Raw genomic sequence first — 19,397 nt, forward strand, 5'->3', positions numbered from 1 at the left:
AAAATCTCAGCCTTAGGTTTTGCTTCTTTATTTACATACGCGCCAAGAGACCCGATTCAGGCGGGACACTCCCGATTTTTGAAGCCAAAAATGGCTTCAGTTTAGCCTCTTCCCGCTTGAGCCTCCCTTTCCTGGAGTAGAAGGGCAAAGAAGCAAATACTTTCTCTCGAATGTTTTTCCTCAGGTCTCCAACTTTATAGCGCTAAAATGTTGGCAAGTGTGGCTTTATTAATCTGTTAGTTCTGTGTAACTATGAGGCTTCTCTTAGAAGGTGGGGGGGCCGGTGCCCTGTTTAGTGCGGGGCGGTAACGGGGTACTCCTGCACTTTCAGGATGGAGTTCTATTTCCCTGAAGAATCCACAGACTCTTCTTTCCACGTCCCCCCAAAACGCTGAGGGGTTTCTGTCGCCCTTCCACTCTGAACTGCGCCTCGTTTCTCCACTCCGTGCCCCCTAACCGTAGGGGGGCGTCCGTTATTTACCAATAGCGCCTCGAGGCCATGTCGGGGACTAACAGGCGCTCTACAAACGTGCCTCCCGTGTTAGGAGGCCCCAGGTAGCCTCGTTCATAGCGCCTCGAGGCCATGTCGGGGAGGAGCCTCGTCAATAGCGCCTCGAGGCCATGCCGGGGACTAAGGCGCTATACAAACGTGCCTGCCGTGTTAGGAGGCCACAGATAGCCTTGTTCATAGCGCCACGAGGCCCTGTCGTAACTAAGGCGCTATACAACCGTGCCTGCGTTGTTAGGAGGCCTCAGGTAGGTGCCTTTGAAATGACAATCCGGACCCCGCTGGTCTCCGCACCCCTGCGTGTGTCTATAAATAAAGCGCTGTCTTGTGCCCAGGGGCAGAGGGTCAGCCCTCGCACCTGTCGTGTCGCCGGGAGTGACGGGCGGCGGGGAGGGCAGCAGAGACCCCTCGGCCGATGCCCCGTCCCTGGAAGGAGCTGGGGCCGGAGAGCAGTGCAAGGGCGAAGGAAAAGCGCTTTCACAACAGCTCACAACTTGGGCGCTACAAAGATGGTGAGTTAGTGCACGTGCACTGTGGGGGCTTCACGTGGGGGCGTGTGGGGACTTGTTTCAAGGTCAGACCTTCACTGTGCGGGTATTTTCAGAGCTCATTGTCTTGTGCCGCTAGTGTTCGGGGGGGACACCTCACCCAGGACTGTGTTGAGTGATTTGCACTTTGGTTCTTGGACGGTAATCACCGTAACAAGCGCTTTGTGATCGATAACATACCGTTCATAGCGCTTTCTCACGCAAGGCTCAGGGCACAGAGAACAGGTCCAAACCAATGAAACTGCTTTCAGCGACACTGAAAAGATGAAACACATGTCCGGCCCTCCCGAGAATCACTTGTGACCTGCAAGCTCTGAGCCGCAGGCGCTAGCCCACTGAGCTGTAAGGGGAGAAAGTGTGAATCCAACCTGCCAGCTGCCACCTCTTAATGTGACTTTATCTCGTGGCCTTGCCACTGTTTACTGTCACCTTCAGACACCCCCTCGTCACTTTTAATGGGTTCTCCCTTACCCTAGGGGTGCAATGAATTTTAATTTGAAAGTAAAACTTTGTATAGCCAGGTCCGAGAGTCTGAGATCTGATGCTTAAAAAACAAACCTAAACCTTTCTTAAAGACGTCGCTATTGTGCGCCACAGGTCACATCCGGGAAAGTTTTCAGAGGGCGACAAAAGCATAAAAACAAAGTTCATTTGCACCAGTTTTGCTGCTTGTGTGACACACAATGGAGCAGATTTACCATAGGTCAAACCACACAGGCGCTTTTTTTTTTGCACCAGGGTAACGTGGGAGAGGACGGATTTTGAAGCCATCTGCAAATGCCTGCAGCTGCCAGAGTTGTGTTGTTGTGAGGTGCCGTCCTGAGGTCCCATCCTGAAGTACCACCCTGAGGTGCCATCCTGAAGTACCACCCTGAGGTGCCATCCTGAGGTGCCACCCTGAGGTACCATCCTGAAGTACCACCCTGAGGTGCCATCCTGAGAAACCGAAGTGAAAATGTCTGGGAGAGAGGTTAGGAGGCTTTAACCTTTGCTACACAAGTACTGCAGAGTCCGGAGCGTGAATTACACTTTTGTGGTGGGTGAGGGTGGCTTTTTCCTGGCAGGCAGTGGGCAGTCACCCATGCATGAAAATGTAGCACCTGATTATGTTTTTTCTGGTCACATGACCCCACAAGGGTGTGTGGGCTGTAGAGAGCCTCCTCTCTAGGAGCTGTCTCTGCTGGACAGTTGGGCCTGGCACACTGGACATGGTGGACCTTTCGGCCCTCATCACAACTGGCCCACAACAGCACCTGCATTTACTGTTACTGAGCTCCTGGTAGTGGGGTGGTAAGTTAGACAGCTGCCAGAATGCTGTGTTTTGATTGGCTCGTAGCCGATTGGTATCTACCCAGGAGATTCAAAGCTAGTGCATGAGACAAGCCTCATTGCAGCATAAACCTACAAATCACTACACCTCCACCCATAGCAGCTGCCAGTGAAAATCAGTCCTGATAAAGAACTGGACTGCTCACCTCACTCATGGAATGTGCCTGCGCCGGGAGACATGCTGCTTGAGGAGACAGCTCTAGAGTCATTCACCTCCCTGAGCATAAGAGGCTCCCACCTCTTCTACTGCAAGTCACTGACGAAAAAACACATGTTCAAACATGTTCTTTTCCATGAGCTTGTGTTATATATATATATAAAGTGTTCCCAGTCTTTGGAAATTGTGTAGGTCCAGACTCTTTTAATAGTTGCCTCATTGTTCTGTTTTCTTGTGAATTAATTACCTTTTAATTTAGTAATCTCTAGTATATTAAGAAATACACTTTTTATAGATAATGTATATGTATCATTTTTTTATTTAATTTCCTTATATTTAAATCTCAATGCAACTATTCTGTAGCCATTCATACAGGGAGAGGGACTAACCAAAGGAAGGGTAAGAAGTAAAAAGAAACCTTTAATGTCCATGCAATCGGTTCAGAGGGATCTTCCCACCCCTGGGAGCACAAATGCTTTAATTTCAAATATAAAATCTGTCTGTAACTACCTTCTTATCCCTGTACAAAAATGTTGTTCCTTGCAAATGTATGGACGTTTTAAAAGCCTTTTATGTTTAACATAATGATGCTGTATTGCTAGTAAGAGGATGGATTGCCTGAGAGATGCTTGGCATGAGAATAGATAGCGTGCATTAACTATTGTACCCCTTTAAAATATATCATGCCTTAAAATGAGTATAACCCACACTTCCCCCCACAAACAGCTGGTTTCATATCTGCATTAACCTCTCAATCCTTATTTACTTCAGTTTGCATCAAAGACAACAGTTTCACTTTACTAGCACATATTCTAGCAACATGGCACCCAGAAGTGCCTGATTTTTCTCAAGGTTTTAGGATGCTTGTATTCAGGTTGTTCTTTAGTAGATCTCTTGGGGGGTGGGGGGGAGGCTACAGCCGACGACTGGGGAATCAATGGATAGAATGCTGGTGCTACATGTACCTTTCACTCAGAATGTCAGACTTCTTTCTCAAAAGGTTCAGGAAGATATTTGAGTAAAAGTGTCCTCTTTTTACCTCTCTAGAGCACTAGCCATAATCCCCATGACCCCTAAACTCCTCATTTTGGTTCATTTCTGCAACCTCCTTAGTAAACGCTTTCGATTGTACGCCGCCTCGCCCAGCGGCAAGGTGCTCAGGTGTGCCTCACTTTGTCATGAGTACAGAATGTTAGCGGTCTAGTTGTTTGAGAACACTGTGGTGAAGTTGCAGTCGACCTGTGAGGGGTCACCTGCTATGCACTGCTGCAATTCTTGGATGTGCATGTTTTACTCAGTATGTCAGACTTTCCATGTGAAAATCACGAGAAAAAAAACATTTTATCTCCAAAGTAGTTCATCATATCCCTGCTCTGGAGTGGCATTTTTTTCACAGGGTGAAATCACCTTCTAACTCATGATTTATGGTATAACATCACCAATAAATGATTTATATTGTGACTAAAATCTGTTGTTATCCCTATTTGCTCATTTCCGTGATCCTTAAAACCAAGTTTTCGTTACAACACACTTCAATGGCACAAAACTGGCAGAGCCCCAGCCACCTCACCCCAAAGTATGCTTCTTGTAACCTTCCACCAAAGTAGCACTGTAAAAATAAACCATGCGTCCGTTTTCTGAATTTCTCACCAGATTTTGAGGGTCTGATTACAATAGCAATTTTTCCAAGAGGAGGGCACTTCTAGGTAGTTCTTGAATGGGGCGGAGTACGACCCCCGGCTTCACGCCTGGCCCTCTCGCTCCACTCATTTCAATTACTTCTTGTGAGTTCCTTTCCCGCTTGGAAAATATTAATTTAATTGGCAGCTTTTGGGGAATAGCAAATAGAAATCAGATTTACTGTGCCAACTTCTGAATGATTTTCTACAGTATCCCACGAGAAGACTGAAAGGTTCTGTTTTTTTTTTTTGCGGTCTCTTTCCTGACATCTTCAGTTGCTTGATTACAAAGGGGTTGGATGGCCATGTTTAAAATGATCGTACTTTCTAAATTTGTATACACCCTGCAGAATATTCCATAGAAAATTCCAGAAAGCTTTTTCCAAATGGCGGCGGGTGAGTTCCTCGACCTACTTTGGAATCATAGTGCAGCGAGAATTGCGCTTTCAAATTCGCAAGAGGAGTGTATGACAGAGGTATTGCCCTCCTGGATATCAGGAAATACTACTGGGCCTCCCAGCTGATGGCGATTAATGACTGGGCGTATGCCTCAACGGAGAGCCGCTGGCCAGACATGACAGGTGATGGTTGGTTGATTGTGGGTATCCAGCTTCTACATACAATAAAAGCACAAACAGACCTGGCTCTTTCACATGATGGTGGTCCTGCAGATATAGGACAAAACATTGGGACTATGTGGATGGCAACTGACTATGACAAGAGAAATCCCGCTCTGGAATTCACAGCAGCCATTTGAAACTAGCAACCATAAGGTGGATGGGACACAATCGTAATGGGTAAACTGGGGGATATCTGGGGTGCAGCAGCCCTCAAGAGCTTAGTGGAGCTCAAGAAAGACTATGAGATCCCAAAGGGGGGGGGGGAAGTATCTGTGTCCTGCGCCTCTGACATGCTCTTCATACAGACGTACCAGAAACCACTCCGATTGAGGAGTCTAACCCTCTAGAAGATAGAATATTGGCTGAGTCCCTACCGCGAAGGACACTCTCGCTAACCCATGGGGAAATACTTAACAATGTCCCAGATTCACTCCAGGGTCTCAGGGACAGTTGCACACAAGACGTCGAGGACCTCTGGTGAGGAGTGGGGCAAGGCACAGCAGGAACCAAGAGATGTTGCCATTAGAGCTGGCTTTAGTTGGGTACAGCGGACCATATTATATAGAGTTTTTTTTCACAAGGGCACCATTGGTTAAATTTGGTCGAGCGGCAACAGATGTGGTCCATGGGGCAAGTGGCCGGGACAGTACTTTTAAGCACACCATTTGGGACTTCCCGGGATTCAGAGAATTTTGGTAGAAAATGTTAAAGTGCTTGTCGGCGGTCTCCTCTGTCCTTCTCCCCGTTGGGAAGAAACTGTGTATCCCAGGGTTCGGGGGGGGGGGGGGGGAGATTGCAACCCCATAAGCGGTTCTACTGTAATGTGGTAATAATTGTGACTAGGTGCTGTATAGTCAGGTTGTGGAGGTCGCCCCCTCTTTCGATGTCTAAACATTGGTTTAATGACATGGATTGGTATATGGGGCGAACAATTGGTATATGAGGGAAAGGCTTGCCCCCGAAAGTTTGGAAAATTCTGAAGTTTTTGGTCTGCCCATCAGGGATGTTCTTGTACACCCCATCCCTAAAGAGAAGACTTTTTATAGCTCCAGGAGAGTTGTGTGCAAAAGACAGTGACTAATTGCATTAGTTGGGAATATAAAGGCCTAGGGCCTGATTTAGAACTCTGCGGATGGGTTACTCTGTCACAACGGGGACGAATATCCTGTACGCCAAAATATAAATACCATCAGATATAATGGGGTTTAGATGTCGGTGGACGGGATATCCGTTACACTTGTGACGAGTAACCTGTCTGCCGAGTTGTAAATCAGGCCCTTAATGACTTACTGCTATACTGGGGTGCCGGGAGTTCGGGGTTCCAGATTCACTAAGATTTTATTAAACATTTTAAGTGTCTTATCCCATGCACCTCTATGAGATGTGTTATGAAAATAATAAAAAGTAAAAAAAAAAAAAAAAAAGTGTGTCATTCAGAAATTACTCCATAAGCAGTTTTCTTTACAAATATGCAATCACCGGCCAACATGAGTTTCACAACATACATCTCTTCCCCAGGGCCTCATGTAATGAACATGTTCCATCTAAAAACAAAAAATAAAATTGTTTTCATTAATAACATTATCTACATCATCAATATGTTATTTCTTCATTTAAATTTCCACATTAAGTGAAGAAAAAAAAATCACTCATTAATTCACCACTGAAAATACATAATATACAGAAATGTTGAGACTTTTCCTCTGTTGTTAATATCACAGTCCTCAAGAAAACGAATAGATTAATCTCAAATAGTAGATTTCCATGTTTATTTTTCTGACTCCTCTCTTTCCATTGTACCACAGAATTGACAGTTTCATGAGATATTTATTTATAAAAAAGTACAGTTTGGCACACGGCAAACAGTTTTGGACAACATGGTCGTCTCTTTGTATACATGGAGATAAGATGGCTGACACCACATACATTTTTTTTAAACAAAGTTATTTTCTTGACATGACGTGGCAATGCGGATGTCTTAGGAGGGTGGCGTCACACGTGTCCGGAGTAGGCATTTGCCTGACTGAATTGTAACCACTACTTTGGCATATACTTAGCATGAACTTTTTCCTGCTTTTCTGTGGTTACAAATGGCCTCAGATATATTGGTATGGAAGGGCCTGGGATCATTCTTGAAGGGAGCTATCACTTGTTTCTTTATGAATGTGGTTTTTATATGTTCATATTTATGATGGGTGTTTTTATCATATATGGTTTTATTGGTATATTAATAATGTATTGGTGATTATTTGCTGTAATGGATGAACTTTTTCATACCGAATAAAAGTTTTCTTCTTCTAGCATGAACTTTTGTTTGCCCATTGCTGCTGATTGGGTAGCTTCCATGTCTAACCCAAGTTCCTGCTCCTGATTCAATGGCTGTCCTGCCTTTCCGTATGCTAGTCCCGCCCCCGGAGCATCTGTTTCCTCCTTTGTTTGGAGTGGTTGAGTCTATCCTCCTACTGCTCATGTCAAGAACTATTTTTCTATTTGCTTCTTTCTATGCTATTTAAGCTCTAGCACAGAATCAGAGTGCATGGATTGCTTTTTAATCTCTCCTTCTTTCTCTCCATCTTTATCTGTTCCACCTTCTTTCTCTCCATGCCCTGACTCCCCAGTCATCTTCCATACCTTCTCCGCAGTCATTCTCGATCCAGCCCTGATGCATTCACATAGGTCTCTAACCCCCATCTGCCACTGACAGACACCAAGCATATATATATATATATATATATATATATATATATATACATATATATATATATATATATATATATATCTCTCTCTTCCTCCCTTTCCCCCCATCCCCCGGCTTCTTCCTCCCAGTCCTCCACACACTGCTTGCCACCTGCCACATCTATGGCACACCTTTCAAAAGACAAGCATTGGCAAAGCGAGACCAAGATGAGTTTCCAATGCTTCTCTTTGTAGTGTTAAAAAACACAAACATCCTACTATCCCAGGTTACCAGAAATGTGAGCTACATATCACCTTGTTCCTAAGCGGCAATCCTCAGCTAGTAACCTCAACATTTTATCACAATGTTTGAAGCCCTGATGACTCTAAAATCTTGTATCACAGCAAGGGTTGCCAAAACTGATCCAGTGAACACAATTTCTACTGATTACGACCCGTCTAGTTCACCCCCCCCTCACCCCCACTTTCTCTTCATTATCACCCACAAACCTCTCAGTCAATGAAACCAGACGCATTAATGACAGCATCAACCAAGGTCGCTGGTGTAGGAAAGCGCCCTTTTGAAATGGCCACTCCCAGTATCTGCCCTAGTACTGATGCTTTTTGATTGAAAGTGCTCTGGGTCCCAGCTAACCAGGCCTGTGCCCGTGCCCTTGAAACAAGGTAACAGTCTAATTGTACCCAGTTGGCAAGGACTTTAGCAGTCCTGTAAGTTCCTAGGGCATGGGTACTAAGGAGGGTCCCTAACGGCTGCAGCAGGTATTATGCCACCTTAAGGGACCCACTCTTAAACACACACCGACTGCCACTGCCGAATGTGTGAAATGGCGCACACCTTTGTGAAAACACGACATTGCACACACCCTGTGTGCACTGCCCATATCCACTGCATGTACTATATGTAAGTCACCCCCTACGGCAGGCCTTACAGCCCTAAGGCAGGGTGCATTATATTACATGTGAGGGCACATCTGAATGAGCAGATGTACCCCTGTGATGCTCAGTTTCATCGCTAGACATTGCAAGTGGTCAGGAAGCCATGCTGAGAACATATACTAGGTACTGGTCATTACGAGTTACCCAGCTACATGATGGCTTCTCTGAAAACACTGGTGTTTGGTGTCAAACACCTTATCTTAATAAATCCGTACTGATGCCATTATCAGATGTTTTGTGACCTGCACCCAGAGGGCACCTTAGAGGTGCCACCTGAAAACCTACTAGTCCCGTTTTGTGCTGGCTGACTCGTGCCGACCAGCCTGCCACCAAAGATGAGTTTCTGACCCCCTGCAGGTGAGAACCTGTGCTCTAAGAGGTCAGAAACAAAGGCTGCTCCGGAGGAAGGTGATCACGCCTCCTTCAGCAGGATGGCTAGCAATTTAGCATTTCAGAGCCATGGGCTTCAAAGCCACTGCCACCTTTGATATGTATCCCTGGATTCCCCCCAGACCTGGGGGGGGCATGACACCCTGCCCTGAGGCCCATTTGGCACCAGGTCAGGCAGAAATGAGATAATCAGGAGGCGTGTTGCACGTCCAGGCTAGCCACATCCTTAAGCTACCTGAAGTGGTCGCTCGAGGAAGGGTTTCACTATCTTATTTTTGGTGAAACTAGGAACTCTGGGTCAGGAATATGCCCACTTTCCACAGCAAGTGGTCACCTGCACGGGGATTGGCTCCAAATCCTTCCTGGCTGCTTGCACCATCACAATCATGAACACCAACGTGTCCAGAATCTGAACAGCCTCCCCAGACCCTTGGAGGGCTCTTCTACCCTTCATCAACCAGCAGCATCTCCCCTGGGGTGGAGGAGCATCTCTTTGCAGGCACCAACTTCACCAACCAGGATCTACTTTTTGCTGGCCGTCAGGCCCACTGAGGGAGCAACATGCTAAGAGGAGGTTGTCTTGAGTCCAGGAGGTCAGCCCCATCGCTTTCACAAAGTCTTGTGATGCCGACCCCTCCAGGAGCCTCTCGGCACCAATACTCTGGGTACCGCAGCCCTTGCATAGACCAAGGCTTGTTGACTGTCCAGCCTGGAAAGCACTGATGCCAACACCGACCTGTCATCGAGGGACTTCAGGATTAATGAGGCCATCACTGAGAGTGGCCCTTCTGCCCTGTTTTTCTCTCCCTCTCCAGGTCACAAATCCAAATGAGAGCCTCCAACTGAAGCAACCCGCCCAAAAAAGCACATCTGCGCCTGAGTCCCCAAGCATAGGTTCACAGAAACCAACTGTGTCCCTGCACCCCAGAGCCCCTCTAGAGTTGAGCCCCTCTTTTGGTTCCGGCGGACTAGTCCCAAAGTCCCCACTTGCGGGCTTTCTTTTGCAGGTACTTCTCCAAAAACTTTAGTTTTGAGCGCTCAAGGCTACATACATAACCACCACCTCGGACACACCACTCGGACACAAGGGCATGTAACACTGAACTGCTGGTGGTTTCTTGGACTTTGACCCCTAAGCACCTTAAGTACTAGAATGCACCTTCCAAAGTTGTTTGCAAGTGTACCTATACCTGTGTATGTTTCTCTCATTGGATAACACTACAGCGCTCAAGGCTACTGCCTCAAAGCCATTATTTGAGTGTAATTTTGTTTTCTTCAAAAGTCATAACTCCAAAAGTACTTACCTGATACCTATGATCTTGGTGTTTAAATTAATATAAAAAACTGTAATTTTCAAAATTGATCTCCGATTTCTTTTTGAGTGTGTGTACAAAAAATGCCCAATACTCCCCTCTGATAAACCTAAGCTGTTCGACCATACTACCACAAATAGAGCACTTGGGATTATTAAAGTAAGCCCCTGTAAACCAATAAGGGACGTCTGTACCTTCTGCATGGTGAACCCCTACATTGGTGCTCCACATAAAAAAAAAAAAAACTTCCTACAGTGGTGATTCAACGGTGGGATACAAGACTTTGCATTTGCTGATACCAACCTGTCAATATGTGATTCCACTAAGAAATCCACAATTAACTTAAGTGAAAAATACTTTTGCAAATATTTTTACTTTTTCAAAATTTCTTAATCTGAACAGTTTTGGCCTTGTGTTAAGTCCCTCAGTCCATTGCATTAGAATTATTAAAAGTCTATTAGCTAGGACTTTAAAAAAAACATCTTTTAGATTTTTTTTTAGATTTTCTTAAAAGGTCCCAACTGTACTAAATATGTCTGGTTCAGAGGAGATAGTGCAGGAACTCAACCTGACCCCTTCCCTGCATCCTAGAGTGAAGCAGTTAAGGAAAGTCCGTACAGCCCGCAAAACTAAAACTGGCTAAACCCTAAAAAAATGCAGCTCCAGGAGCTCATTGCAGAGTTTGATGCAACCCTTCTAACAGAAGATCCTGACACTCCTCTGGAGGAGGAGTTTGACAGTGACCATGAAAGTGGGGACAGTATTCCAGGAGATTGTCCCCCTAAACTCACTGTGGAAGGTGATGAGGTGGCTCCTCACATCTACCCTAAGACTGTACCTCGAGTGCCTTCCATTCTGGGGTACGGCAGGGAACTCAAAGCTCGAAGAAGAGCTAGAGGATGAAGAAGCAATTCTTGAGCGACTAGCCAGAAACACATCCTTTGAAGCCAAAATCCTTGCTGTGGAGAAGGAAAGGTGTGAGATGGGTCTAGAACCCTTAAGTGGTGGCAGCAACAAAATAAATAGGGAGAGAGGAAACTTGATTGATAAAAAAAAAATATATATATAACCTACTGGCGGTCGCCAGTAGATAGTTATAGTTAGGACCTGGTTTCCATAGAATTTTTTTTTTTTGTCTTGCCTATATCTTTGGCGCTGTTTGACGAATCGTCAAATGAAATGATCAGGATGATCAGTCAAGCGGGGGTTGAGAAAAAGGACGGGGTGAAAAAAGTTGACTTTTCCATATTAATTCCAGTAGGACCTTCAGACACGTCTACAGCCCGAACCGCTGGATGGAATTACACCAAATTTGGAAGAAAGCTAGCCTTCGGTACGCAGATCACGATTTAACTTATATGGTGTAAATCTGTTCAGTGTTTTGACATATTAAAGGGAAAATAACTTTGTATATCTCTGGCTGCCAATATTTCATTAAATTCATGAATTTTTGTGGATACGCAGGTGAAAAGCAGTGTTGCAATTGGCTGACTGCAACCTGACTACAAAATTGCGGCTGCCATGTTATTTCATGGTACACTGTCCCCGTGGGTGAAGATCCAAATTGAAAGTGGCATAAGGGGTGTGATATAGGTGTGTTTTAGGTGCAAATTCTGGGTTTAAAATAATTTTGTGTCACCATGCCCGATATTTTTAAAAATTCATGAATTTTCCTGAATTATTTGCGAATATGGAAACATTTGAAAGAAAAATCATACTCATTCATACACTAATTCATTCATTCATACATGAACTCAGAGACTCATGTGTCCACTTACACGCCGTGCACTATAACTTGCGCCTTCGCCATGCACAGCCAATTATTCCACATATTATATCATTGATGAGATCTTGTATGGCATCTTTGATATTATCAATTCAACATTTGCAATAAAATTATTGAAAACTGCGAGTTATAGTTGCTTAAAAGAACTCTAACTGTAACTGCTGAATTTCTATGGTTTTGTACGAGTAAATTCAGAACCTAACTATAACGTCCCTGTAACCTTTGGTTTTTTCAGTGAATAAATATATATATATATATATATATATATATATATATATATATATTTCCTTTTTCACACATAACTCATTAAAGCCAGATCTATTGGGTTTGCCAATGTTTGTTTATGATTGTCAGCTATGCTGAAGTCTGCTTCCAGCACAAGGAAACCAGAATAAGCCATAAAAGGTTCTGCAAAAGGCCGGTGGAGGGTGGGATTTTTGAGCAGTGGGGCAGGAAGATCCATTGTGAAAAGCACTAAGCAGGCAACCAAAGTGAGCCAGTCTATTGCTCCCACTGGGGATTAGACAGGGTTCTCTCCAAATGAAAGGAAATCATCAACTTTGTGGCGCATCTGACAGACACACACACCACACACACACACACACACACACACACACCACACACACACACACCACATCACATCACACCACATCACACCACCTCACACCACCTCACACCACCTCCTTCCCTGCCCCCCCCCCCCCCCCCCCCCCCAATGTTCAGGGTCTTCCTTGCTTCTGTCTTCATTCCAGTAGAGTTGCTTCTGGTTCCTGAACTCACATGAGCTTGAATTCAGATATTCAGCTTCAGTTAATGGCTGTGCAAGGCGTAGAATGCACACACAACCAATACTATACCCACACTAGCTTTCCTTTCAAATATGCAACCAAGAGTTCTTCAGTCGCTGATAATTCCAGCAAAATGTCTGCTGAACATATACAATGGAACATGAGTACGAAATTCTCTCTTAAAAAGTTACTTCTGACCTCCCAAAGGTGGTGTCTTTGACTTGTTCTATGCCATTAAAAATAAATTATCTGCAGCAAACTACCAAGAGAAATACAGTCACCCATAAAAGATGTGAAATAAGTTATTGTTTGTAACTCCCTAAAATGCATTTTCATTTAAAGGCACTGACAGATTTCATTATTTAAAATGTTTTACCACATACAATGCTAAATAAAGGCACAATTTACATTAGCCACACTTTCCTAGAGATAATTGCACAAATATGTTCTGAATGCATTTATTCATGTTAAACTTTGGAGCTTTGTGACTCACCCTTACTCATCAGTGAGGTCACTTCACACTCCTTAGCAGTCACTGGCAGGCAGAGTGTCTTTAAATAAACATTGAAAATAGACTGCGAAAATGGAGTACTATCTCAAGTGGCGTCATGGTATGACGGCATCATGTAGTGCTTTTGTGCGCATCGTCCTGTGAGATCAAACGCCGTCTGTGCTGGGACTTGTCACCGCTGTGGCACCCTCACAGCGCAATCCAAGGGCTGAGGAAAGGTAAGCACAGACATGCGCAGTTGGGTGTCTATCAGCGGTGGCTTCATGACAGTTCTCGGAATGAGGGTCATGCAGCAAGCTAATATTAGTGTTATAGTGTCCTCCATGTAGGGCAGTCATGATGCCATGGGGTTCTATTGTGTTGGAATTGTGCCATGGCAGTTGTAGGCTGTGCTTGGCCAGGGATCGTATGAAGGGGTTTCTGTGCTGATTGAATACATTTCTGTGTTTCAAACCACACCTGATGGACATCGTGTCTACTACAATTTTGATGACTTGGTCAGGAACAGGCACGACCGTCAGAGGAACCCCATGTGTAACCAGACCCACTTAGCGACCCCTGGCAGGGTCACAATCATGCTTGGGATGGCGAGGCTCGTCTCAAGGCTGACTTTGAGATCAACGATGAAATAATATCCTTGATGGTGGATTCTGGGTCACTGCATACTATAGTTCTCAAGCAGTTGTTTGGTGTTTGGTTAGCCCAAGGCTGTGTTACAATCCACCAATGTGGTTTTAAAGGATAACAAGGAGCAAACATTGGAGTGCTGGGTTACATTTCTGCTGTGGTCAAGTTTGGAAGTAGGATGATCCAAGGAACGGTCTATGTGGAATCTGAGGGGTCACCCATTCTAGGTTGGTCACATCAGTGTGATCTGCATATTGTAGTGAATCCTAGAGAAGACAACCAGGTGATGATAGTAGAGGATGAAGATCTGGAGAGATTTTTAAAACAACATGAGGTGTACTTGAGAACAGTTTGGGAGTTGCCAACCAGTGTGTGCATGAGATTAAGCTCAAGAGAAATGCAGTACCAGTAAAGTGCCAGCGGCTGTGAAACAAAAAGTGAAGGAGATTCTGGAGCAGATGATCAAGGACGGCATTATAGAGGTGATGGAGGCCACTGAATGGCTTTCACCAGTAGTCATCACGAAAAAGTCTGACCGATCACTGAGACTTTGCTTTGATTTATGTAGTCTTAATGAAAATGTGGTCATGGACAGGTTTCCTCTCCCAAACATCAACACTGATTTTGATACTATTGGGAAAAAAGTTATTTTCAAAATTTGATCTAAGAAATGTGTATCACCAGGTGATACTTCACCCAGACTCCAGGCACCTGACTGCCTTTATCACGTCGGTTGGCACATTTCAATTTAAGAAACTTTCCTTTGGTTTGTGTCAAACATGTTCCAAAGACTAATTTCAAGTTTGTTGTCTGGTGTCTCAAATGTTAGTTTTTGAAGACAACATACTTGTGTTTGGGGAAAGCATTGCTGTGCATAACAGAACTTTTGGGAGGTTTTGGCTTGCATTGTTAAAGCTGAGCTAACATTGTGAAGAGAGAAGACTACATTTTTGCAACAGAGAAGTGGAATACCTGGGCTACTTGATCACGAGAAATGGTGTTAAGCCCAAACTTGATTTGGTGAGTGTGATTGTGAATGTGGAGGTACCTAACAACAAGGACAAACTCCTATCTTTCATGGGATTGGTGGAATATTATTTTAAGTTTGTGCATGATTTCGCCCATATGACTGGGGCTTTGAGAGTCCTGTTGAGGAAAGTCAGGAAATTCACTTGGGGCGAGGAACAGCAAACTGCTTTCTCTTAGTTCAAAGATGACCTTGCCAATGCAGGGGTTCTAGTGCCCTTCCAGATGGGTTTAAAAACCACTATCACTGGATGCCAGCACAGTTGGTATTGTGGCAGTGTTGTCACAGGTGCATGGGTGAGTGAAAATAACAGTGGTGTTCACCTCATGCTCTTTGTCGAGTGTAGAAAGCAACTACTTTGTCATAGAGCAGGAGGCGTTGGCTGCAGCTTGAGCAACCAATTACTGCCGAACCTTTATCTGTGGAAGAAAAAGTAGTGTTGCGGACGGATCACAATACCCTACTCAAGGTGCTAGCTGGTAGAAAAAGTTGTCAGGGCTGGTTAGCTATATTGGTGGAGAAGTTCCAGTATTATCATTGCAGGGTGGAATATGTACCTGGGTGGAAGGTGGCTGATTCTCTGTTGAGGCTACCCAATAAACCTGCGCAAGAATGCGACTTGTACACAGAGGAGGTGGTGGCTAATGTGATGGATGCCATGGAGGGGTTGGAGAGTTGTGTCTCCAAAGACGATTGGGTGGGAGCTATGGCCACTGACAGCACACTTAAGGTAGAGGTATAGGTGATCAGAAGAGATGTGAGGGGTGAAAGCACATTGCCTGAGGCGGTTAGGCGATTTCACAAGGTCGTGAAAGAGTTGTAATTGTTATGAGGGGCAGTGAGTTTGTACAGCCTAGGCCAGTGAGATCCAACTTGGTGCATTTGGCACGGAAGGGTAACCTTGGACAAGTCTTTGTGCTCAAAAGACTGAGAGAAAGATATTGGTGGCCACTTAAGGGCACCCAGGTGAAGAAGTGGGTGCAAGACTGGAATGTGTAGAGAACCAGGGAAGTGTTTGAAAATGGGTTTTAGGGGCCCCAACTAAGGAACAGCATATTGCTGAGGTGCGTGCAGCCTGGGAGAAGGTTTGTTTGGACTTCATAGGTCCGTTTGTTTTCTTATCTAACCAGGAATGCTTGCGGGTGTCATTGTGCATGCCAAAACCAAATGGGTTGGTGTGGTCTTTGAGATCCATCAGCACACATTCCACTATTGCTGACTTGGGAGAGGTCATTACAAGGGAAGGCATCCCTTCAGTGTTGGTAACAGACAATGGTACACAACTCACCTCTTTGGAAATGAAACCTTTTCTGGATAATGGAGATATTAAGCATGTGCGGCCATCCCTATACAATCCCTAAAGGAATGGTTTAGTGAAAGGATCAACAGATTGGTGAAGGGAGCTATAGAGATGGTGTGCAGTGCAGGGTTGTCTGTAAAAGACTCCGGCAGTGAAGATTAGAGGGGCCATTACAACCTAAAGCAAAATCTGCCACTGCAGTAGACAAAGATTTTCCACCTGGCTTGTGGCGAAACCCTTTTCATAGATGCATTTTAAGTCAATATCAATTGATTTTCTTGTTGTGTTAGCTGGAATCATTTTCCAGGAAGTGACCTGGGAAATGGACGCTCCTTGGAATTTCTCTGAAGCTATCATACCAATGTCTAGTAGTTTTGCAGACCTTCTGGAAACGATTCTGTTGTGTGGACATTTCATCAAAATGCAAGCTCCTTTTTTTCATACAATCCACCAGTTCACCAGAAATGTCTTCCCCATTTCTGGATTATTCCACAGATAGAAATTTCCCACCAGGGTGTGTTATGTGAATGCTTGGACGAAACAAGAGTGTCAGCTGATAACCTCACATGCGATAGTCATCTTTTAATAAAATGGAAAGCAGTGACATGTTGTCTGCTTTCAAAATTGTTTCAATCAAATGTGTGCTGCAATTTTCTTCTGCGTGATAGCAACTGAAGTCAGCCTAAAATATAACTTTAAAAAATATAGCGTGGCAGCGCCGTGGCGAAGCATCTCTGGAAGAAAACAGACTGATGCATTAGCAGCTGTTGGTGCAGTGAGTAATTCGCTGGGCTTCGGGCTCCTCTGCAAAGCTATTTATAAGCGTTTATTTTGCACTACAGTTTCAGTCTTAGCAGCAGGGGAAGCAGAGCCCACAACACCGGTGTATTAAAACTCTGCAAAATCACAAGACAGACCCTGTGGTGCACCTCACCATGAGCTACACAGGGCAGTGAGAGGCAGCCAGTGTGTCATTGATCCTAGTGCAAGGGAGGAAATGAACTCACTGTCTGCTGTGGGAACTGTGAAATACAGCAATAGTCAGGGTTCAGTGGGACCCTCAGGACTCTGGGCCCCGGTGCCACTGCGCCTGCTGCACCAATGGCAGGTAATTGTAATTGTAATCGTATTTATATAGCGCTTACTACCCCTGACGAGGCGTCGAATCGCTTTTCGATGAGTAGCACGCTACTCCGGTACCCAACAAGAATTAGTGATGGATTAGTATAATTTAAATAAGGAGTACAGTTTTAGTATTATTATGAGTTAATTTGAGTTGCGGATATGAGAGTTTGTTAGTTAGATTGACTGGAGTAATGGAGGGGTGGAGGAGGAAAGAAATCCAGAAGTGTTAGTTGGGAGTTTATCCTTCATTTACTCAATCCAAAGGCTTGAGATGAATAAAAGGGGAGCGGAGGAGAAAGAGGATGTGGAAGGGTTAGGGAGAGCATAGTAGCAGGGTGAGATGAATGCAGGAGAATTTAGTAGGGTTGTGTGGGAGGTCACAGAGGTAGAGTGAGGTTTGGTGAGTTAGATGTGGAGGTGGAGGGAAGAGCTTAGGCAGAGATATTTAGGAGATGAAAGTGGTCGAAGGGATTTGGGATGAGTCCGAGTGAGAATGGAGGATAGTTTGATAGAGACATGACATAAGAGTGATGAGTAGATAAGTGTGATAAAAAGAGAGCAGAAATTCATAGATATCTAGTATAACAACCCATGCAATGATCCACAAACATGCCAGACACAGAAACAACATATACACATACATACACATATATATATATATATATTTATACACACACACACACACATATGCACATACAATACATAATTAGAATCATGGGTAAAAAATACTTAGTCAGACAGGTTTAAAAGAGTGTGTGTGTATTTTATTGTTATTGGTTTAGTTTCTGTAAAATGAGCATCGTGGCCTACCCAACCGGAGTATTTTCTACGAGTATGTCAGTAAGCGTTACCTAGCATGTTTTATATGCCCCATTTATATTGTACACTAAGGGTACGTGATGGGCCACGGGGTAAGCGTCTCCAGCAACCTTGTGTGCCTTTGGCAATGTGATTGTTACTAGTGCGTCTTTGTGGAGATGTCCTTGTGCTTCTGAGCATCAACAACGCACCACTGGAATCGGCGGTAAACGCATTGGGGTCGTTTTGCAAAGCTGTCCATCATCCTGGTAAAAGGCGGGAATTCCTTTACCTACTTCGAGAGTGGACGGGGCGTGGCTCAGCGGGCGGAGCTTACAGGTGCTTTATAAAGGGAGAACCTTCTACTCTGTGTCTCCAGCAGAGGAAGATAGAACCCGAGCGTCACAGTCAGATACAGATTACGCTCCAGTACATCATCAGTTCACCTCCAGGAAGGATTCTAGATCTTTTCTGCTATGGGATCTCTGAGCGTACAGCCTTGCTTTATCTTTGCCAAGCCCAAGAGTTAGGGTGGCTTGTCCTTTCCAGAGGCTGATCTTCAACTGCGGCACCTGCTACGTTTATATTTCTAAGTGCTTCCTGTTGCGGTTTAGTTTCTGTAAAATGAGCATCGTGGTCTACCCAACCGGAGTATTTTCGACGAGTATGTCAGTAATCGTTACCTATCATGTTTTATACGCCCTGTTTATATTGTACACTAGGGGTACGTGATGGGCCACGGGGTAAACGTCTCCAGCAACCTTGTGTGCCTTTGGCAATGTTATTGTTACTAGTGCGTCTTTGTGGAGATGTCCTTGTGCTTCTGAGCATCAACAACGCACCACCGGAATCGGCGGTAAACGCATTGGGGTCGTTTTGGAAAGCTGTCCATCATCCTGGTAAAAGGCGGGAATTCCTTTACCTACTTCGAGGGTGGACGGGGCGTGGCTCAGCGGGCGGAGCTTACAGGTGCTTTATAAAGGGAGAACCTTCTACTCTGTGTCTCCAGCAGAGGAAGATAGAACCCGCGCGTCACAGTCAGATACAGATTACGCTCCAGTACATCATCAGTTCACCTCCAGGATGGATTCTAGATCTTTTCTGCTATGGGATCTCTGAGCCTGATGGGCAGTTTCGGCCATGCTGCACACCCTTAGGGTGGGTGGGGAGGTGTCACTCTGGGACACTGATGCTTTTGTGTTTGCTGAATAAGGAGTCCCGTGCGGTGCAATTCGGCTGGCCGGCTGGCGTGGTGACC

The 19,397-nt window shown here is 44.9% G+C and overlaps 1 protein-coding gene across 1 annotated transcript in view; it reads left to right on the forward strand.

Annotated features, from left to right (window-relative positions):
* The first annotated feature begins 913 nt into the window (after positions 1-913).
* Positions 914-19,397, forward strand: part of RIMBP2 (RIMS binding protein 2) — a 1,257,287-nt gene continuing 1,238,803 nt past the window's right edge. The window contains exon 1 of the mRNA XM_069215362.1: positions 914-1,020. Coding sequence (XP_069071463.1) covers positions 1,018-1,020 — 3 coding nt within the window. The 5' untranslated portion in view covers positions 914-1,017. The remainder of the gene's footprint in view (positions 1,021-19,397) is intronic.

This window comes from Pleurodeles waltl, chromosome 11 (genome assembly GCF_031143425.1).
Source record: "Pleurodeles waltl isolate 20211129_DDA chromosome 11, aPleWal1.hap1.20221129, whole genome shotgun sequence".
In the NCBI taxonomy this organism is placed as follows: domain Eukaryota; kingdom Metazoa; phylum Chordata; class Amphibia; order Caudata; family Salamandridae; genus Pleurodeles; species Pleurodeles waltl.